Source organism: Melospiza melodia, chromosome 22, assembly GCF_035770615.1.
Source record: "Melospiza melodia melodia isolate bMelMel2 chromosome 22, bMelMel2.pri, whole genome shotgun sequence".
Classification (NCBI taxonomy): Eukaryota; Metazoa; Chordata; class Aves; order Passeriformes; family Passerellidae; genus Melospiza; species Melospiza melodia.
In genome coordinates, this window is record NC_086215.1 from 10,940,479 (window position 1) to 10,966,547 (window position 26,069).

The following is a 26,069-nucleotide window of genomic DNA, read 5'->3' on the forward strand; positions in this document are numbered from 1 at the left end:
CGCACGGGGCTGGCCAGGCTCTGCCTGTGGGAGTTCATGAGTTCACAGCACAAAACAAACAACATCCGACCCAGCTGCCGGCACCTGCGGGGGAGCCGGGTGGGAAACGGCTCCGCGTACCTGCACACACCTGAGTCCCGGTGGGGTCAGAAGGGGAACCCCACACTGCATTCCCCGCACCCAGGGGTGGTCAGTCCGTGTCCTGGTCCCCCAGTAAAGCCACTCCATTGCTGTGGTTTGTGTGCCCCGTGTCCTTGCACGGACGCACCGTGGGTCAGGGTGATCTTGGGGTCTCTGGTGGTCACTCAGTGGCTGCTGCAGCCGAAGGGACTGGGGGTGTGCACTGGGGAAGCTGCGCAGGAGCTGCACCGGGACCATGGAGGAGCTACATTGGGATTATGTAGGGTGTGCATGGCGAGGCTGCATCAATACTGGGGTGGGGGCTGAACTGGGGGTGTCCGGAGCTGCACTGGGGAAACGCGGGGCTGCTTTGGGGGACTGCATGCAGGTGTGCAGAGCCGCGCTGGGGCTCTGCAGCGGCTGCACGTGAGAGCTGTGCTGGAGCTGCCCTGGGAATGGGGGGCTGCCCTGCGGGGTTTGGGGGACTGCAGGGGGAGGCTGCACGGAGAGAAGGAGCTGCACCCCGTGCATCCGCGTCTGCATGCGAGGGGCTGCACCGGGGGTGTCCGGTGGCTGCACAGAGGGACGCGGCTGTCCCGGGGCCGCCCGTAGGGTCTGCCCGGACCCCGCAGCCCCACTCGGGGACCCTCGGTGGCGGGCAGGGGGTTCCCAGCGGCGGCCCCCCGGGCTGGGCAGGGAGGAGCGTCTCGCCCGTCCCGTCCCATCCCCTCCCGTCCCGTGGCGCCCGGCCCGCCCCGCACCGTCCCGTCCCGCCCCCCGCCGCCCGGCCCGGCCCGCCGGGGCTGAGCAGCCGCGGGAGGCGCCGCGTTTGGAGTCGCTGCTCTCGGGCGCGCTGTGTTTGGGGCTCCCGGCGGGGCGGCGCGGACCCGCACACGCACCGGCACCGGCTCGGCTCGGCTCGGCCGAGGCCCCGCGGATCTATGCGGCTGTGAGCGGCGGGAGCAGAGCGGGATGGAGCGGCTCCTGGCGCCCGGCCTCCTGGTGCTCCTGCTGCCCGCCCTGACGCGAGGTGAGGGCCGCCGCCGCCGCCGCGGGCCCCGCACCGGCCGCCCCGCAGGAAGTTTGCCGGGAGCGGGGCCGGGAGCGGCGGGCACCGGAGCCCAGCGGGGCACGGCGGGCACCGGAGCCCGGCGCCGTCGGGGGGTCCGGGCCGGGAGGTTCCCGTGGGAACCGGGACTCGGCTTTGCGGCGGGACCGGAGCGTGGCGCCCTCGGGGGGGTCCGCGTGGGAACCGGGGCTCGGTGCCGCGGGATGCGCCGGGACTGCGTTCGGCTCTCGCGGGAGAACCGGAGCGTGTTGCCAGCGGGACAACCGGACCGGAACCGGGTTGGGAGAGCGGGGCTGAGCCCCGCGGGGGTGGCCGGAGCTCGGGGAGCCGGGGCCGGGACGGCGCGGGGGAGCGCGGCGGGGCCGGGGCTCGGTGCCCCGAAGGAGGCGCTCGGGGCCGCCGGGAGCCGGAGCTCGGTGCCCGGGGCTGCCGGGGGAGCGGCGCTCGCTGCCGTCGGGCGGAGCGGAGCTCGGTACCGGGGCCGCCGGGGGAACCGGGGCTCGGCCCGGCGGAGGGGCGCGCAGGGCGGCCGCGCTCCTGCTGCTGTTCTGCGAGAGCTTTTGGCCGTTTTGCAAATTTTTCTCGGTTTCCTGTTTCTTGAAAGTCGGGGCCCCCCGGGGCCCCCCCTCCGGGGCGGGTCCGGGTGCTTCTCCGCAAAGCGCTGCGCGACCGTCGGGGGCAGCGGGTCGGGGCACGGGAAAAGAGCCCCGAAAGCGGCCGGGGGTGCGGGACGGAGCGGGGACCAGCCCATCCCGGGGGGTCCGGACCCGCAGTGCCCCCCTGCCCCGGGACTGGGCTAGCAGCCCCCTCTGGAGAGCCCTGAGAGGATTTGGGGGGGCGAAGGCAGCGGTGCTGCTCCCGGAGCAGGGCTGGGAGCCGTGGGAGGGTGAAGTTTGCGGAAAGTTGTGAGCGGTCCCCAGCAGCCCGGCCCGTGTGCCGTGGGACACGGAGCCCCAGCAGGGTGACCCGGTGGGCTCGGCACCCATCCAGGGCAGGATCTGGCTTGTGGCGGTGGCGGTGCGGAGCTGCAGTCGCTCAGTGTGAAACCGGCCCGGCTGCACACGCGTGTCGCAGAACCAGTTACCGTGAAGAGCGAGCGGGCAGAGAAGGGGAAGAGCGAGCCGGGGTGGAAATCGGAAGCGATTCTGGTACTTTCAGCGAGTTGCTGTGGTAACTCTGCAGAATTTGGCTCTGAGGGCCAGACAATGAAACCTTTACTCATAGCAAGTTATGACGGGCGACTCATTTCGTTACCGAGCTCGTGGTAACTAATGGGCCCCGAGCTGGATGTTTTTTCCCAAATGGCATTTGTCAGTCAAGGGCCTGATCTGGGCTTTCTCTCTGTCAGTCCTCCTGCTGGAGGAGCAGGCACAGCCTACCCTCAAACCCACCCTGGGTTTATTTTTAGGTGAGCCTCTCAGCGCAGGGGCCGCACAGTCCCTGCCCCGTCCATCACCCTGCAGACGAGGGCTGCTGTGTGCTGGACCCCACCTCACCAGGCTGTGCAGGGGGTCTGGGGGTCTCAGCGAGCCTGTCCCTGGATGCAGCCCCCCTGCTGCCACCAGGGCCCTGAGCTGTGGCTAATGCTGTCCCTCTGTTTGCAGGTTTACGGTGCTCGCAGCTTGCCGAATCCTGCCTCAACGGGGGCAAGTGTGAAACTTTTCCCAACGGGACGGAGGTGTGCCAGTAAGTATGGAACAGCCAGAGGATTTTCATCTCCCCCGACCAAAGTTATTGACATTCATGTTGACTTTGCTTTGAAGGCTCTGGATTTAATAGGGCAAGATGCGTTTTCTTTCCTTGAGTGGCAAGAATAACCTGCTTGTGTAGGAGTCACCGCGAGTTTGGCAGGATCGGGCTTTGTTCCTGGCTGGGTGGAAAAACATGGGCAAAGGGCCATGTTTTGCTGGTGTTAGCCTATGCAGACTGCCCTGCTGATGGAGCAGGAGGTAGGGCCAGCCTGCGGCGCTCCTTGGACCGTCGGGCGGGGAGGGAGGCTGGCTGTCTGTCTGTTCTCCAGCTATTCCCTCCTGGCCCTGAAGCGTTGCCTTTCAGTCCCTTGCACACTAGGGTGACGGGTGCACCTCCAATAAACACTCAGGAGAGGTTCCATGGCCTGGCTCTGGCTGCTGGAGCTGCCCCAGTGGTGTCCGTGGGCCGATGAGCCATCGCCAGGGGAGCAGGGCAGCTCCTCCTGCAGCCCTGCCAGTGCTGGTGCCAAGCTGTGGTCTAGGCTGGCGTTCCTGGTGGGACCTGGCACCCAGACTGGCTCTTTCTCCAAGCTGATTGTGGGGGAACGGATGTGTAAAGCGTTGGGACTCTTTGAAGGACCAACCGACCCACCGCAGCGATGGCCGATTCACTCCAGGCTCCCAGGGAACAATAACCAAGAGAAATGAATAAGACTCCAGCTCCCTTTTTAAAACTATTCCATAAAAGAAATGTGAATGGGCAAGGCTCTGTTTTCCGGCCAGATTTCCCCTCTGCCTGTTGAACGCGGCCCGAGCTGCGAGCAGGCGGGGAGACATTCCCACCCACCCCAAATTTCCAAAGAGGAAGTCCTCGGCGGAGGAACCTGAAGGCATTTCCAATCCCAACCTGTTGAATGGCAGTTTCCCTTGACAATGTGTGTTGCTTTTTTGCAAATCCGCCTGGGTGCCGTTACTCTGCCCAGTAGCCGGGCACCTCCCGCCCCCTTCTCCAAGCTGAGCCCCCCAACCCTTTGGTGCAAATAAATCAGCAAATCAATCAGGCACATGAGCAATTTAATGGACAAAGGCTGGGTCCCTTTGTGAGGCACTAATGAATGCACGCCACTTTTTTTTGCACAGAAGCCCTTACCAACGCTTGACGCTCTAAATCTTGTTTTCTTTCATTCAAAGAGCGACAGCTGGGATTCGGTCGAAATTCGGCAGCTATTGTTAAGGGAGGCAGATTAATGCTGTGTGACTAATCATGTATGGCTTCCCAGAATGCCCAACCCTCCACCCCCTCCCCAACCTTACACCCCTCCTTTTCCTTGTGGTCATTCTTTCCTTTTTTTCTTAAGTCTCTGCAACTCCTGATTTACATTTCATGTGCAGATGGTGATGGAATCTAATTAGATCTGATGTGTGCGAGCTCTATTTGGAGAAGCCTCCAAAGTAGGCTCAGGGTGGGTTGGGTTTTTTTTTTTTTTTTTAAGAGAAAAAGTTAACTTTAAAGAAGTTCTTGGTTGCTGGCTGTGAATAACCACTTCTCTCTTGGCTGCAGATGCCTTGTGAGCGTGTGTGAGTTATTTTTGCAGGAGCACAAGGTGTGTGCACTGGCTGTGTGAAAGCTCTTGTCCCGTGCAGGGCGATGGGGGCAGATACTGGAGTTACAGCCACACTGAAGGAGGTGCAACTTCCCAAGTTACCTGATAGCAACTCACAAAAATCCCGTTTTTTTTCACTTTGTTTGAATATCTCTTGACGAGGAGCTTTGCTTGCAAGCTTCTTAAACAAAGCAGAGCCAAGAGCACAAGATAGCAGACACAGAAAAGCTTGGCACTGCCCCTTGGCGCCTGCGTGAAATGCACCATTTTGGCTGCTGGCCACATCTCCGCTCGGCCTGGCACTTAACAAAGTTTGGCCATAAAGCCCCTTTGTGCTGCCCCCACAAATCCAATTAGAAAGTGGAGTGAAATAAATAGTGTGCGAGGGGGATGCTGCTCCAGAGGACGAGTGTCCCAGCACTGGTGGCGGGACAGAGCTCGTTGGGTTACATGGAGCCAGCTCTGATAACTCCAACCCCGGGTTATCAGCCCTGCTACGGAAAGGAAACTGCCAGTGCAAGACCAGGAGCTCTCCCTGCTTTTTATTATTTTACAGAGATAGTTTGTAAAGCTCCAGGTGCCTTATCTTGCTTGTCCCTTTGCCAGGCGGTGCAGGGCACGCAGGGCTTTAATTGAATGGAGGGACCAAGTGTTGGATTGGAGGGCTTGAGACAGAAGCACCCTAATTAGGCTCCTTTGGAGCTGCTCTCCATCTTGGCAGGGCTATCCGGGTCTTTCAGTGCAGGCAGAGCAGCAGCAGCAGGTTTGTGGGTCTTGCACAGACCCCAGCTGAAGGCTCTGGGTGTTTTTGTCCCAGAGCTGGAGCTTTGAAAGGCCCAGGCTGGAGTTGGTGGCTGCTTGGGAGGTTCTGTGGTGCTGGGGAGCTGTGGCATTCCAGAAAAGGCCCTTGCCTTGGACTAAGGCACTTTCCCAGACTAAATGAGAAGGTTTTTCCAAGAGGTCGTTTTTGACTTCTAGTGATAGCTCCTAATTAGACTGTTGGATAACCCCAGTTTTGACTGGCTTCCCTGCAAATGAGCCGGGCTGATTTTAGCTCCCTGTGCCATGTGACATTTATTCCCAGGACCTCCCTTGCTCTGCTAGTTAAAAGCAGATGGCATTGAAAGAGGGCTGAGCTTCCAGCCCTGCCCCACCAGCCTCTCACCATTAAAGCCAGAGGAGCCGTGCCTGGGCTCTCCTCTTGCTCAGAGAAGCAGAGGAGATGGTGGAGGGAGAGAATAAGTTAAATTAATCACTGGGCTTGTGCTGAAAAGGGGGAAAAGTCAGTTTGCTAAAGTACTTCCTCTGTTTATGAATCAGCGCAGCGTTGTCGTTCAGCCAGGGCAGCGGCTCCTGAGCTGGTGCCCGTTGCCACCACCAGCTTCCATGGGCAGCAGGCCAGAAACATGGGAAGAAACATTCTGAAGGGGGCCATGGCGGGAAGAGGTGATTATTTTAGCTCAAAACTCTTTGAGGAGACAACCAGGAAGGCAGAGGAGTGATGTGAGCCCCGCGAGTTTCTGTGCCCTTCAAGTTATTCAACTGCTCGGTCATTGTTATCTCATTGTAAAGGGCGGAAGTTTCCTTCTGGTTTGGTTTTTCTCATGTGCTTTAACCCAACGTTATTTCCATGAAATAATAACAAAGAAAAAATGCAGTCTCGGTGCTGGGGAGGAAGAGGGTGGAGTGTTGAACAATCAACCAGAGGAAGCTCTTAAAGAAGTAGAGGAGCAGTGATTCAGCCATGTTGAGAACTCTTGCTGGCTCTTTGGAGTCTGATCTCATTCTCGGAAAGAACAAGGTGGAAATGGGTAAGAGGGGAGGTTAAAAATACCAGAGTGTCACCTGTTGTGGATTCCAGTGGAATAGAAACTGAAGCCCAGCTGCTGAGGTCATTGGGGCAGCAGTGGGGGTTTTAGCTCTTGTCTGAGAGAATCTCTTTGTGTCCCTGGTCCCTGCAAGGTGTCTCCATGGTTATCAGTTGTCTCAGGTGGTCCCACTCACTTCTGTTCAGTGTCCTTGGGGTTTTATTGCTTGGGCTGAGGTTTTTTTGCTTGGTTTGTCTCTGTGGTGGCCAGAGGGTTGTTCTGCATGGGAAGTGTTTGAGAGGAGATATCTCAGCAGGTCCCACAGCCCAGAGAGGAGCAGGAGAGATGGGGTGATGCAGAGGGGGTCAGGAACTCACAGTGATGCTCTTCACCTTTCATGAGTGGGGCTGTTCCCCACCAGGCACTCAAGGTTTGGGTCAGAAAGGACCTTTAAAGGTCCTCTGCAGTGAGCAGGGGCATCTCCAATCTCCATGGTCTCATGGTGTGAAGCAGTGCATGGGTCTCTGCTCCCTGGGGCTGGAGGTCACTCACTCCATGGTGTGGGTATGTTTTATTCCACCAAAATCTCTTCCGTCTCAACACCTGACTCGCTGTCCTCCTTCCTGCTGGCAGCCACAACACGTCCATTTGTTCCAGCTGATACCTCACCTCCCAGGCTGTTATGGTTTATTGTATGTAGCACGAGGGTGACACGTATAAGTCACTGCTAGACCAGGCTATTCACCAATTAAGGGCCCGGACAACATCATCAGGAGGCAGTTAGCAAGTTTTAAAATAACATTGTTTGGAAATTAACCTGCTTTTTCCAGGCCTGGAGGTGTGGTGACCCTTGTTTTGCTCGTGTTGGTTGGTGTCCCAAGTGGTGGCAGCGTGTGTACATGAGTGGAATGTGAATTTTATAGAGCATCAGCCTGTTTAACGAGGAGGTAGCCCCAGGGTGCACTTAGGGAGAGCTGGTGAGCTCTGGATCTGGATGGAGACTTCTCTGTGGCTGACGTGCTGCCAGGTGAAGGTTTTGCACCATCTGTTGGGGCTGCAGAGGGGAAGAGCCTCTGGGATGGAACTCAAACCCCCCTGGGAAAGCAGACCTGCTGTGGGGTCTTGGCTGAGTCCTGCTGGTCAAGAAGGTGGTCAGGGTCCCCTGCTGCACTCAGGGCTGTGTGCAGCATCCTTGAGGAGCTGCCTGGGATGGGGCACTTGGGCCGCTCACTCACCACTCCCCAAGCTGGGCTACCCTGCTGCTCTGCTTTGTGTTCAGAGTTAGAAGGATCCGCAGTCTGGAGAAGTGATGGTTTGGGATGGCTCCAGTTTCTTCCCAATGGTGTTTTCATCTCATTACATGGCCCTGGCACGTAGTGCTGAGCCTGAAGGGTGGTGCTGCATCCCCCATCCCTGCAGCTGTGCCCAAATCCCTTCGGTCCCTGACGCTGCCTTGCTGCAGGTGCCCTCATGAGCCCAGATTTCCTTATTCCAGAGTTCTGGAATAAGGACAGAAATGCTGCTCTGGTGTCAAGGGGAAATGCTGCATTTTTGATTTCTTGGGTGTCTGAGTGTGGAGGCACCCAGGAGCAGAGAGGTGTGAGGGTCAGGCCCTGCTGGCTGGATTTTACAGCAGAGCTCCTGTGGGTGATGCTGGGAGGTCTTTGCTGGTGCCAGCAACTCCAGACCATGGCAGCTCCCCAGGACAGTTAGAGATGCCCACCTGGGAACTCCCCAGGGTTTAACACCTTGTGCATCTGGCCAGGTGTGATGGTGCCTGTTCACTCCTGGACACCCACATCTGGACTCTGCCTTCTTCTCATGCACATCTGGTGGGTCAGGTCCTCTCCTGTCACCTCCCCATGGGCAGATCTGTGGCACAGGATGGTGTTGGGGTTCCAGATAGCTCAGGCAATTTGCTGGTGGTTAAAAGGGTGACCATGGAACTGTGGAATAGTTTGGGTTGGAAGGGACCTTAAAGATTCTTGTTCCACCCACTATCATGGGCAGGGACAGCTTCCACTGACGCAGGCTGCTCCAAACCCTGTCCAAGCTGGCCTGGGACACCTACAGGGATCCAGGGGCATCCACATCTGCTCTGGTGCTGGAGGTTCCCATTGGTAAATGCAGTGCTGGGTGTGAGAGATGCAGGAATAAAACCTCTGTGAGGTGCTGGGGATGGGGGAGAGATCTTTGGCTGGGCTATATGGGGAGCTCTGCCCCCCAAAAGAATATTTTCAGTTGGAAGGAGCTTACCATGATCACTGAGTCCAACCCATGCCTACCAGCTTGCATGCAGCAGAATTCGTGCTGTGCTTCTGGATTCCCAGTTCTGTTGGGAATCCCAGAGCTGGAAAGGACCCACAGGCATCACTGAGTCCAGCTTTTGGCCCTGCACAGGGCAAACCCAAAACCCCAGTGTGTGCCATGGGAGCAGGATGCTGGTGAGCCCAGGGTGTGCCTCCCTCACACTGCAGTAATTAATGTCTGCTTTAAGCTCTCACCCGTCACGTCCTCCCCTTCCCCCATGGCAGCCTGGAGTTAATATTGGAAAAGCCAGTTAAACAGTTAATGTTTAGGCCATGGTTATTAGGCTCTTGCACATTTCCAGCAAAGGGAGCCGAGTCGCATTTTAATGGGAAACTTTCATGCTCAGTCAAGTTGCAAAAATTTATTTGCGCCGAAGTAATTTTCTTTTAACAAGTTTTCACCCTAATTCCCTTCCCCAAAACCTGGATTTAATGCTATTTATATGGGAAATGGATTTATTAAGTTTTAATGATGCTATAACGCTGCCCTTATTTAATAGAAGGGGCACCCTGCAGGCAGGTGGGCTGGGAGGGCTGGGGGCCACAGGGGCACCCAGGGGTGGGCAACCTGTGCCAGCCTTTGGGCTTGGTTTAAACTCACCATGGCTGAGAGTGGCAGTGCCAGCTTTGCTTTATCCTCTGGGCTGTGCAGGATCTGTTGTCGGGACTGAATTTGGCATTCTGGTGCCAGTCCCTCCTCATCCTCTGTGCTGTGGTGTGATGCTGCCACACCTGTCCCCAAGAGGAGCAGGGCAAAGAGCCCTTGGCACTGTGGGTTTTGGCTTTGTTAGCAGAATGATGGAGACCTCAAGGGCCACACACTCCCTGCTGGCATCACTGCCTGGGGATGGAGCATTTGTGAGGGACCCGTGGTTTATTTTAGGGAATTTTCTGCAGCCATGGACGAGAGCATGTCCCCAGCACTCCCGCCCTGCTGGAACATCCCTGCTTGGAGGGATGGCTTTTGGCTTTGTCAGCAGGGTGAAGGGGACACCAAGGGCCACACACTCCCTGCTGGCATCGCTGCCCGGGGATGGAGCATTTGTGAGTGTCCCGTGGTTTATTTTAGGGAATTTTCTGCAGCCGTGGAGGAGAGCATGTCCCTACCCTGCTGGAGCATCCCTGCTTGAGGGGAGCAGGATGAGACCCTCCCAAGGGCTCTCCTGGCTGGTGAAGCCATGGGCTGGCTCCTCTGGAGCAGGTGGAGGAATGTGCCTGTCCTCTGGGACGCTTTGGGGCGGGCTGGGAGAGTGACCCCGCGGGGGAGCAGCAGGGACAGAGGAGGGGCTGTCCCCGGCCCCCAGCCCCTATTAAAATGTTAGACACAGACCTGCAAGTCAAAAGGCAGGGCGACAGACGGCCCTTTCACAGGGCCTGCCGCTCCCCACAAAAGGGGGGTTTCCAGGGGAGGGGGGCAGGAATGCGCGCTGCGGCCGGAGGGCAGAGCCGCCACCATTGTCCCGCTCCCTCGGCGAGGGCGTCATGTTGACACAGGGATTTCTGCCGGCAAAAGGTGGCAGAGGAGGCGCAGGCTTCCCTCCCTCCCTCCCTCCCTCGCTGCTGTTTCCTTGGTTAGACTCAGCAGCAGCAGAAATCCCGGGGTCCCAGACCCCAGAACCCGTCCGCTCTCCGCTCCTTACACGCATGGTTCCCAAGTGGGCAAGAGTTTTGTTGTTAATAACTATTTCTGGGGTTTTTCTTGCAAAGGGAGACCAGCAACTCCATGGCTGGTTGAGGGGAGCTGGAGCCATCCCTGTCTGGCCATTGCCACCTCTTCCCACTCCCCATCCCGTCCCCAGCAGGAATTTCTTTGGCTTTGGGTTGGCTTTGTGCCACGGGGCACCCGTGTGCTCTGCAGAACCCCCCTCTCCTCCCTGTTTATAAATATCAGGGCTAAATTTAGCTTGTTTAAACTTTTGGTGGCTGTTCAGATCCTAATCGTGGGTTTGAAGTTCAGGATTAGACGAGTGGGATGGTGGGGTCACGAGTGGGAGTTTTCCATATTTGGCTCTGGGGCAGTGTGGTGTTTAGCCAGAACTTGGTTTGAGGGGGAAAGGGGAGAAAAGAGGGAGTCCATCATCACTGAGTGAGATTCTGACACTGGGCTGTGTGTGTGCCAGAGCTCAGAGAGCACTGCAGAGTGAATTCAACCTGAATGGGCAGCAAGTGCTGGTCCAGAGTGGGGTAAAACCACCAGTTAGCCCAAAAAGGTGGTGAGGGAAGAGTGACTTCAGGCAATGCTGAGCGACTCCTTATCTCCCCCAGATTCTGACTTTTCTTGTGCTGGCTTAAAGAATATCACATTTTCAGAGGGCAGAAGCAGGGAGCAGTTTCAGGGGGCGTTGTCAGGTGCCACAGGGGCTGGGTGCCATTCCAGTGTCTGGTGGGCACCGTGGGTGCTCCTTGGGGGTCCTGCCCCAGGAATGTCACACAGGTGGGTCCTGGCACCGTGTGCCAGCCCCAGCCCAGGCTGTGTTCCCTGGGGATCCATCCTCCATGGCCACCCCATAAATGATGGGGCAGGGTGAGCAGAGCGAGCTGGGCTCCCACAAACAATGGGGCTGTGCAGAGGATATAAAACACATCCACTGGGGAAAACAAATATTTCACAGCAGCCATTGTTGAGGGTGGGAATGGGGCGAGTTTTGTCTTGGGCTCTTCCTTCGACATCTTTCATGTTTGTTGTGAATGAAGCTGCATTGAAAGGCAGCTCCTTCCCAGGTAGCCAGTTACCACCCCTGAATGGCCTGACCACTCTGCTTAGTAATGGGATTATATTGTTTTTCATTACAATGGGAACTTTGATTCCCAAACTGTCCTGACTAATGTCTGCTTAAGAAACAAAGGCATTTTTTTCCTCCAGAGGAGGAACAGGGCTCTAGCATGTTTCTTCCCCGCTCCTGTCCACGAGTATATCCAGCTTTGGGAATTCCTTTAGTTTCTCTCCAGATGAAAGTCTGGATCTTAAAATCTCAATTAGATGACTTGGGCTAGGTCAAAAATGAAATGGAACAAGAGAAAGAAAAAAAAAAAAAACACATCAAAGACTTGGGATTGCAGTTTGCTTTTTTAATTAAACAAGAATGGAGATCTGCTCTTGCTTTATTAACCTGGTGTCACTTGGAGTAACCTGCTGCTTTGCCAACCACCTCCCTGTGTGAAACTCTGCTTTTTTCCCAGGCTGGTGTCCCAGAGTGTTTAATAAAGCAGGACCTGGATGAGACTTCTTTAAAAACCACCACTTATGTGTTGAGCTGGGTTTTGGTACTGGGAGCTCCGTCGTGGCTGCTGTGGAGGTTTCTGTGGGGCTGTGCTGGTGCCAGGGCAGCTTTGGGATGCATCGGCCATTTAGGGTGCCCCACATGGGTGAGGGCAGCTCTGCCTCCATGCCCTGGCTCTCCTGGCAGCTCTGGTGAAGCCTTTGGTGCCAGGAACCACCAAGCAAAGCTGCAGGTGAGCTGTGGAGCCACGGGGGGCTCAAGCAGCCCCCCAGCCCCTGGGAACAGGGAGCATCCGCAGCCCCACGTGCTCCAGGGAGGTCAGGGCAGCACCCAAAGTGTTCCTCATCTCCCTGCACCAGTTTCTATCCGTGTGCCCCTGGTGATGCCGGGCGAGGAGGATGGGGCAGAGGGCAGGGTGCTGAGCTCTGATTCCCCAGCAGGATTGTTCTCCTGCCTTCCCCTGGCTCCAGAGTGTGCTCCTGTGCCAGCAGGCTGTTTCCAGGGCAGGGAGCCATCCTGGGGACCACAGAATGCACCTGCTGCTCCATGCATCACGGGAGGGGTCCTTGGGGAGGCGGTGGAACGAGAATGAGTGGAATAAGCTGGAGTGAGAAGCGGGTTTCTTCTCTCACATCCCCAAGCACTGGCCTTTCCTCTGGTCAGGCTGCAGCCAGGGGAGCTCAGGGCTCCCTGGGCTGGCAGTGAGCGGACGTGTCTCAGGGGAAAGGGTGTGACTTCAGCTGGGCGCTGCTGCCAGGCTGTGCCAGGCAGGGAGCCCCTGGCACAGCTGGAAAGGTGGCTCCTGCGTGTGGCTGCCTGGGCTGTGCAGCTGTGGGGCCCAGGGGGGGCTGTGGGGCTGTGGTTGCAGTGCCAGCCCGGGGGTGACGGTTACCCCAAGAGCTGCAGGGCTGTGTCCCTGCTCTGCACCTGGGGCAGCCTGCGCTGCCTCTGGGCTCCTGTGCAGCCAAGGGAGGCTCTTCTCAGGGTTGGTTCTCCTTCCCTCAGATGTTGCCTGCAAACATGTGAAATCTGAGTGTCTTGCACTCCACGGGGTCCCGAGCACGCTGGCACAGCCACCCCCAGGTCACGCAGCACGTTTGCTGCTGCACGGGGCTCTGGGGGTGTGAAGGTCCCACGGGGGGACCCTCTGCACCACTCAAGGTCACAGCTGTGCTCCTGAACCTTCTCTGTGCTGGCGTGGCTCTGCCTGAGGCTCTGGGAGCAGAGAATGGCATCCCCCAGCCCAGCCTGTTGGGGAGAGGGCTTCTCCCCATGATGGGAGACCCTGCACCCAGCACCAGGGATTGTCCTGGTCCCATCAGTCTCGAGTGCCCCCAAAATGGTGCTCAAGTAAAGAGCTGAGCCTGCCCTGCTCAGCTTTCCCACGCTGCTCAGACCTTGGGGAGAACAGCCATGGCCGTTGGTGCTTCCAGCAGCTGAGGGTGAGGAAGAGGTTGGGTGATAGCAGAGCAGATAAGAGGCAGCCTGGGTGTGGGGCCAGGATGGGGGTCCCCACCAGCCCCCTGTCCCTTCCTGCAGTGCGGGGCTGTCCCTTGAACCTCCCCCTCCAAAGGACGGGCATGGGGGACAGCCCGTGCATCTCCTGCTTACACCTGGTTTCCACTTTGCTTGTTGGGATTTTTTGTACACTGTAAGCCCAGAGTGGGTTTTGCCTCCAGCCCTGCCACTGTCTCGGTGTCCCTTGGGAGAACAGGCTGTGTCCTGGCAGGAGGGCAGTGATGGTGTGAGCTGGGGGGTGATGCCACATCCCGGACACCCCTGGGACACACCATGGCCCTGGGCTGTGCTCGTGCAGGGCTGTGCATCCCGATGTGAACAAAGCCCCCGTGCTGCCGTGCAGGAGCTGTGCTGGCCGGGTGTCATCTGTGCTGCCTGTGGCAGATGGCAGCTCAGTCACAGAGGAAAACATTAGTCTTGGGTCAGGGGTCACAGAAACATCTGCCTCGGGATGCTTTCAGTGCCCGCATTGCTGCGCACGGACAAAACCTGTTGCTGGTGGTTTGGAGCAAAAGCCTTGAGCAACAGAGAGCCAGCAGAGGGCTGGCAGCACCAGAGCCACTCACAGGGAGCACCCAGAGCAGAAAACACAGGCTGGGGGGCTGGGATGGGCACCTCAGCTCCGGCAGAGATGCTGGGAGCTGTGTTAGTGAGCAGAGGTGTGGAGCAGGGCTGAGGCAGCAGCTGGCTGTGATACTCCTGCAGCTCATTCATTCAAGCTCACTCTTTGGATTTCTGATCCGCCGAGCTCTCCTGGAGCCTCGCTGGAATAGCTGCAGCCTTGGGCCTCTGGTTGTGACTCAAGGATGTGCAGCAGACACAACAAATGCACGTGCCCGTGCTGAGCAGATCCAGATTTGGCCCAGGCTTGGTGCTGGGAGCAGAGTGGGAATTCAGGGCTGCTGCTGCTGTTCCCAGGCTGTCCCCAGGGACTGCTGTCTGACCTTGGACAAGGCCTTCTCCATCACCCTTCACTCTGGCCGTGAATCATGCGGATTTATGGCCGGCAGCTCAGCGCATTATTAATCTTGTCCCCCCTCGCCACAGTTTGCACTCGGATGCTCATTCCGAGGGGGAAGACACATCCCAGCCTGGTGCTGTGGGAATCCAGCTCCCAGCCTCTGCCTGACCCCCAGAAACAAAAAACACCACTGGGATGGCCAGCCCCAGACACCCAGGGCAGTGTAAATCAGTGTGCTCACCCTGCAGGGAGCACCCTCATGCACAGGGCTGGGGACTGGCTGCTGCTCCCGTGGTGGAAAACACCCCAGAAGTGCAGAGGTGTGAGATTTTCTGCTGGAATGGTGCTGGGAGAGGGGGGATTGCTTGTTGGAGCAGAGATTGGCCATCACAGGGATGGGGATTGGGATGGGGATGGGGATGGAGATGCAGTTAACTTCCATCAGTGGCTAAAATGGAGCCTTTGATGCCTCCTCAGCACGTTAATGAGTCAATGGAAACAATGAGGGAGACACTGGGGTATTTTTAGCCATTCCTGCCTGGTTTGGGAACGGGGTGCTTGTCATGCCTGGAGCTGGGACTGTGACCACACCAGCCTGGCTGAGGCTTTCACAGAGGCTCCTCAGGACCCCGGGCAGCTTGGCCACATTTCAGTGCCTCCAAGCTGCTTCCTAATGGCCCTCCTGAGCTGTTTTGATCCTGCAGCACCCGCCCTGTCCTCTGCCAGCAGGTACAGCTGTAATTAAAGCCGAGCTTTAATGTCTCCTATGCTAATTTCCATGAGCTGCTCGGGGTTGGCTTTGGGTAGCCCTGGCTTGGGAAATGCCAAAGGAAAAAAACCGCAGGGTGATCTTCACCTGGCTGAGCCCGCGGGGACGTCGCATCCTCCACGTCTGCTCACCTGACACCACCTTGTGTCTTTTGCAGAAAATAAAGCTCAGCTCCTTGGGCTGAGCTTTAGGAGAGGTTTTTAGTCCCTGGAGAAATGGGTGGTTGTAGCATAGCTGGGGGTTGAACTTAGCTCTGCTGAATCCAGCCTTTCCAGAGCTGGAGAAGTTGGAGAATAACTACAGCTTGGGTTGCCCTGGTTCTTCACCTGGTGTTTGATCTCTTGCTTTGCATGTGAGACTTGTCTCCAGGCTCTGCTCTGCAGCCAGGACTCTCTGAATCTGCTGAGGTCGCTGGGCTTTGAAATGCAGCTCCAGTCTGTCTGTGTGAGCTCTGGGACCCATGAGAGGAGGGAACAGTGAAATTCATCCTGTGGTGGCTCCATCCACAGCTGGGAATGTGCTCTCCCCTGCTTGTCCCAGAGCTGCTGTTGCAGGAGTGGTGTGGAGAGGGAGGAGGATGTCTTGGGCACAAAGAAACCAAGATGATTCAGAAACCATGGAGAGATTTGGGAGGTTCCTGTGCTGGGAGCTGTGTGTGCAGTGGGTGTGTGAGGCTGGGAGTTGCTGGGCACATCAGAGGGTCTGTGCTGCAGAGCCCCATGTGGAATGACAGAAATCCTCCCTGGGTTGGAGCAGTGACTGCTGGATTGGAAGGTGCCTGTGCTGTGGTGATTTTTCCTGAAGATTTGCTGGGAATGTCCCTTTTGGGAGGAGAGATACGGAGTGTGAGTGTACCCTGGACTTGATGGCCATCTGTGCCCATCTCAGCCCTTCCAGGCTGAACTCTTCCCTGCCATCTGCTGCACCCTCCTCGCTCCTGGAGCTGATTGTGACCATGAATCAGCTCTTAAACAAATAGAAGTTAATTTTAAAATAATCTATGAACTCCATGAAACTTGAGGGGTTTCCTGAAGCACAAGCCTGGAAAGCCCCTGAGCAGCCTTGCCAGGAGTGAGGCAGCCCCCAACCTGAGCAGTGCCACTGTCCCCAACCCGGGCACTGCCACTGTCCCCAACCCTGGCACTGCCACTGTCCCCATCCTGAGCCACTGTCCCCAACCCGGGCAGTGCCACTGTTGGCAGCCCAGGCAGTGCCACTGTCCCCATCCTGAGCACTGCCACTGTCCCCAGCCCTGGCACTGCCACTGTCCCCATCCTGAGCACTGCCACTGTCCCCAGCCCGGGCAGTGCCACTGTCCCCTACCCACCCTGTGCCTTCAGGCAGGGGCATCCCTGTCCCTCAGGGTTCTTCCCATCACCAATTAACCTCCTGGCTAATAACCACGCCCAGGTTCAGGCTGGGATTTACTTTGGTTTCCCATCCATGTGTTCAGCCCCCCCTTGCCTGCGCTGGAATTGGAATCAGTCTGAAAATTAATTCAGTGGGAGGGCGTTGGGCTGTGTGCCCCTCTCCCCGACCTCACAGCGCAGGAACCCCAATTCCAGAGAGCCCCCCCGGCCTCCTGCCTTGTCCTGGGACGCCGAGCATCCCCTCTGGTCCCTGAGCATCCCCTCTGGTCCTGCAGCATCTCCGTGTCCCTGTCCCGTGGTGGCACCGCCGCGCCCAGCGCTTCCCGCGCTGCCACTGCACCTCTTTGTCCAGCATCAACTTTTTTTCCCCCTATCCTCATTCCCTCTTTTCTTCCCCCATCCTCATTCCCCTTTTCTTCCCCCTCTCCTCATTCCCCTTTTTTTCCCCCTCTCCTCATTCCCCTCTTCCCCCTCTTTTCTTCCCCCTCTCCTCGTTCCCCTCTTTTTTCCCCCCTCTCCTCATTCCCCTATTTTCTTCCCCCTCTTCTTATTCCCCCCTTTTCTTCCCCCTCTCCCCATTCCCCTTTTTTCCCCCTCCACTCTCCTTATTGCCCTTTTCTTTCCCCTCTCCTCATTCCCCCCTTCTCCCCCCATTTTTTCCCCCATTTTCCCCCCTTTTCTTCCCCCTCTCCTCATTCCCTCTTTTTCCCCCCCCACTCTCCTTATCCCCTTTTTCCCCCTCCTTTCCCTCCCATCGCACCCTCCCGTGCCGCTCCTCTCTCCCCCAGCCCCGCACATCGCGGGGGGATTGATTTAAGGAATGAAGCGTGTGCGGGGCGGCACAGGGGCGCTTTTCCCCGCTGGCTGCACAGCCCAGCGGCGTGCCTGTGCCTGTGCCTGTGCCCGCTCCTGTTCCCGTCCCTGTCCCGCACAAAGGGCCCTTCTCAGGCGGCCCCAGAGCTCCGCATTCCCCGCGCAGCCACCCAGAAGCGGCCGGGCACCGTCCGTCCGTCCGTCCGTCCGCCCGTCCGCGGGCGCCGGCAGCTGCTGAGCCTCATTAGGATGCACACCTGCTCCCCGCCGCCCTTTGTGTGCCGAGCAGATGCCCTGATTTATTATTATACACATTTTCTTTTTCATTTGGCCTGGATAATGCCGTCTCATTAACTCAAAATGTCTCCGAATCCTGACAAATTCTCTCACACAATCCCCCGACAATGCAATCAGAATTGGGTTAGAAAAAAAAAAAAAAAAAAAAAAAAAAAAAAAAGAAGGGGAAAAGAAAAAAAAAAAAAAGTAGGAGGAGAGAGAGGGGGAGCGGGGCTGGAACGTGGTCGCGCCGCCGGCAGAGCGCTGTGGCCCCGGGCTGGGGTGGCTGAGGGTGGGGATTGCTGGGTGTGCCTCACCAGAGGAGCCCCACGGGCTGGCTCTGGGGGTTGCAGGTGACTGCTGTGCTCTGCAGCATCCTCTGGGACCGCCCTGCCCGCCCCCGTGCCACAGGAGCCTTGGAGGCGTGCAGGAGGCTCGGGAATGTGATGTCCCACCAGGTCTGATGGCAACAGGTGTGAGCTCGTGGTGCCCTGAGCCTGACCCGTCACAGCGCCCGGGGACCCCCAGGTGGTGTCACCTTCCCCACCTGGGGTTGCCTCACCCCCAGGCAGGGCCATTTGTGCCTTTTTTTGCGTCAGGTGCACAGCTTTGCTCCTCATCCTCATCCTGCCCACTCTGCAGGGTCCTGCCAGCCACACATCCTGCCCAGGTCCACCAGGATGGCTGGTGGGGTTTGCCATCAGGGCACATCTCTGGTGCCAGCTCCAGCCCAGGGGGCCAGTGGTGACAGATGGTGAAGCTGGTGGTGGCATCAGCGGTTCTTCCCTCAGGGCCCCCACGCAGAGGGATGCAGCAGCCAGAGCCTCTCACCCTCCTCGTGCAGGGTTTGCCTTTGGGGCAGCTCTCAGCTGACTTGGAGGAGCAGGAACGCATCCCACCTGTTGCCAGCCAGTGCTGAGCCCCTGCTTAATTGTGTTTGAGTGATTTAGGAGGGAGGGAGGATAAAAATAACCCTGGTGCAGCAGAGACTCCAGCGTGGGCAGGGAGCAGGGCTGTCCCTGTGGATTTGGTGTGGGTATGGGGATGCTCCTCTCGTCCCTTGTGCCTCAGTTTCCCCGTTGAGCAGGGAGGGGAGGGAGATGAGGCGCAGGACGGCTGCGGTTCTGCAAGTCAGCACAGGCCCCTCCATGGGGGCCGCCTTTGTTCCCTGCACCTTTCATCCTCCCCTTCCCAGCCTGGAGCGGCCAGGGCAGAGCCTGGATGTGGCTGGGCCGGTCCCCGGGGCTCACGGCGCCCTCGGGGCGTTCAGAGCCGTCCCGCTGATGTCTCACCTCACCCCTGCCAGGTGCGGCGGTGCCTACGTGGGCGAGCGGTGCCAGCTGCCCAACCCGTGCCTGAGCTCCCCCTGCAAGAACGCGGGCACCTGCACGGCGCTGGTGCGCGGCAGCACGGTGGATTACAGCTGCGCCTGCCGCCTGGGCTTCACCGACGAGCTGTGCCTGACGCCCCGCGACAACGCCTGCCTCAGCAGCCCCTGCCGCAACGGCGGCACCTGCGACCTGCTCACCCTCAGCGAGTACAAGTGCCGCTGCCCGCCCGGATGGTCAGGTCAGGGGGCACCCGGGGGCACGGCTGGGCAGGGAGGGGTGGGCTGCCACCCCAGCAGGGGAGGGGCGGAGAGCTGCCCCTGAGTTTGGGTTGGGGGAGGCGGGTGAAGCTGGTTAGGAGTGGATGGACTGCAAAGATGGTTGGGGTGAGTAGATGGCAGCCAGGTCTGCACCCCGGTGTAGATCACTGGCACCAAGAGCTGCCGCAGGGATGCAGAGCTGCCTGTGATTTTGGCTTTGGGGAGGTGGGCAGGGTGGTCTGCAAAGCTGGTTGGGGGTGGCAGTTGAGGGAACTGCGACCCTACTGCACAGCGGGGAGATGAGGTACAACCAATTCCAGATCTGGAGGATGGGGGTTTGAGGTAGGGGGATCAGGTACAACCAGTCCTAGATCTAGGGGGTGGCGGTTTGAAGTGGGGGGGATCAGGTACAGCCAATCCCAGATCCAGGTCTGCACCCTGGTGTTAGATCACTGGCACCAAGAGGTGCCACAGGGATGGAGAGCTGCCTGTGATTTTGGCTTTGGAGAGGTGGGCAGGGTAGTGTGCAAAGCTGGTTGAGGGTGGGCAGACTGCAGAGCTTTTTAGGGTGGGTGGATGGCAGCTGAGGGAACTGCGACCCTGCTGCCCAGTGGTGGTTCGAGGTGGGGCGATCAGGCACAACCAGTCCCAGCTGCAGGTCTGCGCCTCGGTGTAGGTAGCTGCCACCAAAGCTGAGCTGCTGTTTGCATCCTCACCCTCCCTCCCTGCCCTCCCCAGGCAAAACCTGCCAGCAGGCCGACCCCTGTGCCTCCAACCCGTGTGCCAACGGGGGCCAGTGCGTGCCCTTCGAGGCGCACTACATCTGCCGCTGCACCGCCGGCTTCCACGGCGCCAACTGCAAGCAGGACGTCAACGAGTGCAACATCTCGCCGCCCGTCTGCAAGAACGGGGGCAGCTGCACCAACGAGGTGGGCACCTACCAGTGCTCCTGCAAGCCAGCCTACACGGGGCAGAACTGCGAGCACCTCTACGTGCCCTGCAACCCCTCGCCCTGCCAGAACGGGGGCACCTGCCGCCAGATCGGGGACACCACCTACGACTGCACCTGCCTGCCAGGTACGGAGGGGAGGGCGTGGGGCAGTCCACCCTAAATGAGTGGTGCCTGGATTTCCCGTCTGGGAGAGGCAGAACCCTCTGGTTGTGCTTTAGGGAAGACGTTGGGCAGCGATGCCCGAGGAGGAGAGTTCATCTGGGGGCTTTATGTACTTTGTGCTTCACCAAAATAGCTCTTCCAAAGCAACTGTTTGAGCAGAGGCCCCTGTGCGGATGCTCATATTCCAGAATAAGAGTGCCTTTTTCCGCTTTAGCTCAATCCACTTCCAGACTGGAATAATTAGCCCGGAATGGCTATTTTGGAAAGTTTCCGAGTGCTATCGGAGCTGGGGAAGGAAGACCCTCTCTGTGCTCGCTGCTGCTCCCTCTGGCAAGCTCTGGAGCAGGATTGCAGCCTCTGGCATGGAGAGCTCCTGTGGAGGGGCCTGTGGGGACTGTCCTGGGAGCTCAGTGCCCTGGAAGGGATCTTGGCACCCTGCAAACCCCAGAGAAGAGCAGCAGCTGTGAAAGGGCTGCCTGACCCCAGCAAGCCCTTTCACTTCTGCCCTCAGACAGTCGGCCTGCAGTGCAGTAAGGGCAGGGAGCAGAAGGGACTGGGCAGCTCCATGCTTCCCCTGTCCCTGGGTGTGTGCTGGAGAAATGAAAGTGGAGTTTCAGCCCAGAGCCACGCTCAGACCAGGTTGTGTTTCCTGGGATAAGGGCTGTCCTCACCCCAGCCAGCCACACTGGCCAGCTGTGCAGGGGATGCACCGCCCTGTCCCTGGGGAGGAAGCTGTGGGCAGCACTGTGGTGCCTGAGGAGCCTCTTGTGGGGTTGGTTTGATCCTCTGGTCACCCATAGCCCTGCAGTGGCCAGAGCAGGGTGAGGCTTGGGTGGTTTCTCTGCTCTGCATTGCTGGGCATTGCCATGGGGAGCTCCAGCCTCCCTCCCTGAGCTCCTGCCCCGTCCCTGCTGGGGACGTGGCATCAGGGTGGGCATGGGGTCTCCCAGATGGCACAGGCACCCACACCCAGCCTGGGTTGGGGCAGATGAGTGATCCCTGTGAGCTCTCTGGGGGATCTTGTCCTGATGTCTGACACAGGTTCAGAGGTTCCACGCCCTTCCCAAAGCTTTTGTGTGCAGTGCCTCAGCAATCTCATCAACCATCCAGCACAGACAGGGCCCTGCAGGGTCTCCTGCCTCACCCCACCAGAGCTCACCCAGGCTGGAGCAGAGCTCCTGTCCTTGGGGACAGGGAGGTGTGGGGCTGATGAGCCAGCAGTGCCAGGAAGCAAACCTTTCCTTCCAGGACGAGCGATGCTCCTTGTCCTTTGGGGCAGCTGGGAGCCCTGTCCCGCAGGGATGGGCAGGTGGAGCTGCCAGAGGAGGTGCAGGAGGAGCTGTGCTGCCCTGCCCTGCCCTTCTGCTGACGAGGCACTTTCCCTGAGCACGGCGGGGTGAGGCACAGCCCGGGGCACAGCCCAGCACTGTCACACCCAGCTGCGGCTCCGTGGGTGCTCCCAGGGGAGATTTGCATCCTGCAGGAGCTGCTTCACCTCCCGTGGGCTGGCACAGCCCCTGCTCAGGTCCCTCAGCAGCTCCTCCGTCACACACAATGCAGGAGCTGCAGGCAGCAGAGGGGCAGGGGGCTGCTGCCTGTGATAAGGGGGTGATTGATATGCTGGTATGTGGCACAGCAAACGTGGAACAATGTCCCCTTTTCATTCCTGGAGAGGCCTGGCTGTACCGGGTTTCTGCAAGTTAAACTAATCTTGGCTGTTTTATCGTGCCATCGCTGCAGAATGTAACCCTGAGTTTAAAGTAATTGCCGTGCTAATTACTCATTTGGATGGTTCAAAATGAGTTAATCCTGGTATCTGGGACATTGGGAGCTATGGGTGCTCAGGCTCGGCCCCACTGCTTAAAAATGAGGTGCAGATCAATGTTATCTGCAATCATAAAAAGCTGTGGCTGCACCCCATGTGATGGAGATGGGGAGAGGAAAATGTGGAGAGAGTGAGGGGAAAGCTCCCAACTGGGCCAGGGTCTGGGCTCCCCCAGAGGATGAGCCTGGGCACCTGGTCCTTACCTGTGCAGGTGACCTGGGTGGGGAGCAGCCTGGTCTGGACCTGCAGAACACCCTGAGGAGTCTGAAGGAGCTGCAGATGGACACTGACACTGTGGGCTGCCATTGCCACCCCAAACCACAAGCCGCTGGGTCAAGAGCTTTGAGGGTTGTACAGTAAATGAAGCTTTTAACACAAATGTCAGTCGGAGGTGGCTTGGCAGATGTCCTGAGGAGGGCCTGGCTGCTGTGCTCCTGCTGCAGAGGCTGAGGGCGGCAGGGTTTCCATGCTATCAGCTGGAGGTGATAACAAACCCAAGCAGGAGGTGGGCTGGGATGAACCCAGCGCCGTGTGGGACGCAGGCTCGCCCTGGCAGGGATTGGATCCCCCTCAGGGGCAAGCGCTGCTGCTGAGGCTCTTTACAAGTGAAATTAAACACTGGTGATTCAGCACTGGGTGCCACAAGCCTTCGTGGGAGCAGCCCTGCTTCGTTCTGGCTTGTGTGGAGTCAGATCCTCCGCTGCTCAGGGCAGTCTCCGGGGCTGGAGGCTCTGGCAGCAGAGGCAGAATGGGGATGAAGATCAAACCAGGCAGGTGCTCAGAGCCACTTGGCACACGCTCAGCACCTGATAATGAACCTGCTGGAGAGGGGGTAGTGAGGGGCACGATGGTGACACAGCCAGTGAGTGAGCTGGCATCATGGCAGGTGTCTCCTCTGCGCAGGGTTCACGGGTCAGAACTGTGAGGAGAACATCAACGACTGCCCAGGCAACAACTGCAAGAATGGGGGCACCTGCGTGGATGGCGTCAACACCTACAACTGCCAGTGCCCACCTGAGTGGACAGGTAATGCCAGGAACGGGGCTGGCACAGGGCTGGGCTGGGAGCACGGGGATGATGGGCACAGTGTGGGCAGAGCCGTCCTGCTTCACATCGGGAGTGGTCAGTGCCAGCTCCAAGCAGGCTCCCTGTCCCCTGGCAGGTCAGTACTGCACTGAGGACGTGGACGAGTGCCAGCTGATGCCCAACGCCTGCCAGAACGGCGGCACCTGCCACAACAACCACGGCGGCTACAACTGCGTCTGCGTCAACGGCTGGACGGGCGAGGACTGCAGCGAGAACATCGACGACTGCGCCATGGCCGCCTGCTTCCACGGCGCCACCTGCCACGACCGCGTGGCCTCCTTCTACTGCGAGTGCCCCCACGGCCGCACAGGTCAGCCCTGTCCCCCCCTGTCCCCTGCCCCGCGTGTCCCCTGGCTCCTCGGTGCCCGTCGTCCTTGACGTGCCTTTGGGTGCCCAGGTTTGCTGTGCCACCTGGATGATGCCTGCATCAGCAACCCCTGCAACGAGGGCTCCAACTGTGACACCAACCCCGTCAATGGCAAAGCCATCTGCACGTGTCCTTCGGGGTACATGGGGCCAGCCTGCAACCAGGACGTGGACGAGTGCTCGCTGGGTGAGCTCACATGGGGGACAGCAGCGTGACAGGCGTGAGGGTGGGAAGGAGTGTCCCCAGAGGGGGACAGCCAGGAGCAGTCCTGAGAGCTGTGCTTGTGTTTTACAGGAGCCAACCCGTGTGAGCACGCAGGAAAGTGCATCAACACTCAAGGGTCCTTCCAGTGCCAGTGTCTGCAGGGCTACTCAGGCCCTCGCTGTGAGATCGATGTCAATGAGTGCCTCTCCAACCCCTGCCAGAATGATGCCACCTGCCTGGACCAGATTGGGGAGTTCCAGTGCATCTGCATGCCCGGTGTGTGGGCAGCCCTGTGCAATCAGCCTTGGTGCTGGGGGTGGGCAGTGGGTGGGCTTTGAGTGCCCTGAGCTTCAGCTTGGTGCAGGGTTGGGTCGACATCTCCTGTGTGCCTGGGGACAGCACTGGAAACAAAGAGCTCAGTAAAGGTTGTGTGGTGGGGGCACAAGAAGTGAGATTTGGGCACCACCAGCCCTACACTGAACTCCTCCTCTTGCCAACCTTGGCTTGGATTGAGCCAAAACCTGTTGATCCAAGGAGCAGCTTGTGCATCAAATCCCACCACGCATGGAACAGCTCCTGAGCTGCTTTTTAAAGATGGGAGGACTAGATGTGCCCAGGTGTAACTCACCCGTAGTGGGGCTCTGCCAGCCCCGTGCCAGGGTGCTGACAGTGCTGGGTCTCTCGGCAGGGTACGAGGGGGTTTACTGCGAGATCAACACGGACGAGTGCGCCAGCAGCCCCTGCCTGCACAACGGCAACTGCCTGGACAAGATCAACGAGTTCCACTGCGAGTGCCCCACTGGTACGGGCACCCTCCCCCTGCCAGCTGCCATCCCACTGCCCCCGTGGTGGGAACAAAGCCAGGATGCATCCTGGATCAAGCCAAGAACGGGCTCCTTAAATTTCATAGCCCTCCGAAATGGGGAGAGCGTAGCGAGCACCTCTTGGTGTTCGGAGGGAGCTTCTCCAATTGGGATGAGGGGCTGAGCCCCGTGCAGGCCATGCGGCTCCAGCTCCCGCCCATGGGAGAGGGGAATGAGGATTAAACCCCACGGCTTTGCACTTGAAAAGGCCCCTCTTTGGGAAGGAGGGCTGGGGGCTGGGGGGGGCCGCGCCAGCGGCTTTGAATGCGGTGTCAAAGTCACGGGGTGGAGCAGAGAATGGGGAGACGGTTAATCTGTGAAAGGAGGTTTTGAAGTTCAGAGACTTTGCTCCTCTAGAGATGTAAATAAGATGCTCTCAATGGTGGGTCGCAGCCCCGCATTCAGGGCCCCCAGCAGCCGTCCCCATGGAAACCCTGCGCCCCGGCCGGGATGCGGGAGCAGGGAGGGGAGGCTGACAGGAGGGGAGGATGACTGGAGGGGAGGCTGACAGGACGGGATCCTGGTGGGGAGGGGAGCCTGGCGGGCCCAGCCGTATGCAGGGATGTGATTTCTCCCTCCGTTCCAGGCTTCAACGGGCACCTGTGCCAGTTTGACATCGACGAGTGTGCCAGCACCCCCTGCAAGAACGGTGCCAAGTGCGTGGATGGCCCCAACACCTACAGCTGCGAGTGCACTGAAGGTGAGGGGATGCTGGGGGGGCTGTGGGGATCACCTGCTCCGTGATGTGCTATAAAACCACATGGACAAATCATTTAGTGCCCGCCTCTGCAAGCACCTGCTGTGGCAGGTGTCCCCAAGCCATCCATCAGTGAGGCTGGTCCCTGCTGATGTGACAGCAGGGCAGAATGTCCCTTTCCCTGCTGTTGGCAGAACAAGTCGAGCTCTGGAGCCTGCTGGCTCTGGAGCCAGGTGTGTGGAGCCTGGCACTCCTTAGGTGTGGCCCCGCAGCCGCCGTCCCACCGTGCTCCCGCCCGCAGCGAGGGGGAAGGCAGGAAGGAAGGAATAAAGCTGCCTCTATGGGCATGCAAGGTGCAGGGCCGTTGGGGGCTGGCCGACCGAAACCCAAGGAGCAGTTGCACAAAATGATGACTTGAGCCCTGGTGGCAAACAGTGGCTCTTTTGTGGAGCAGCTCCCGCCAGAAATCTTCCAGCTGAATGGCCTCTAATTAGTGTCTTGCTAATGCCAAGCCCCGATGAAAAGCTGCTATGTGGGCTTGGCGGGGTCTAGTCAAAGCTGTACTTTGTCCTCGGCTCTCCACCCCCAAACCCGGTGGGGAGGGAGCTGGCCAGGAGAATAGGAGCTGCCGGGGGGGTTATTATTGGGGGGTGCTTGCAGCCAGCCCCCCCGTGCGTGCTGGGACGAGCGCGGGGCCCTGCTTGCAGCCCAGGCTGCTTTAATGCAGGGCATTGTGCACCCCGGGACAAAGCCCCAGGGCTGGGGGCTGAGCAGCCCCCCCAGCAGCACATCGGGG

At 58.8% G+C, this 26,069-nt stretch overlaps 1 protein-coding gene across 2 annotated transcripts in view; it reads left to right on the top strand.

The window, feature by feature from the left end:
- The first annotated feature begins 1,051 nt into the window (after positions 1-1,051).
- Positions 1,052-26,069, top strand: part of NOTCH1 (notch receptor 1) — a 42,370-nt gene continuing 17,352 nt past the window's right edge. For both annotated transcript variants that reach the window (XM_063175051.1, XM_063175053.1), the window contains exons 1-10: positions 1,052-1,150; positions 2,794-2,875; positions 18,836-19,098; positions 19,856-20,194; positions 22,960-23,082; positions 23,219-23,452; positions 23,540-23,695; positions 23,804-23,989; positions 24,402-24,515; positions 25,163-25,276. In XM_063175051.1, coding sequence (XP_063031121.1) covers positions 1,093-1,150; positions 2,794-2,875; positions 18,836-19,098; positions 19,856-20,194; positions 22,960-23,082; positions 23,219-23,452; positions 23,540-23,695; positions 23,804-23,989; positions 24,402-24,515; positions 25,163-25,276 — 1,669 coding nt within the window. In that variant the 5' untranslated portion in view covers positions 1,052-1,092. The remainder of the gene's footprint in view (positions 1,151-2,793; positions 2,876-18,835; positions 19,099-19,855; positions 20,195-22,959; positions 23,083-23,218; positions 23,453-23,539; positions 23,696-23,803; positions 23,990-24,401; positions 24,516-25,162; positions 25,277-26,069) is intronic.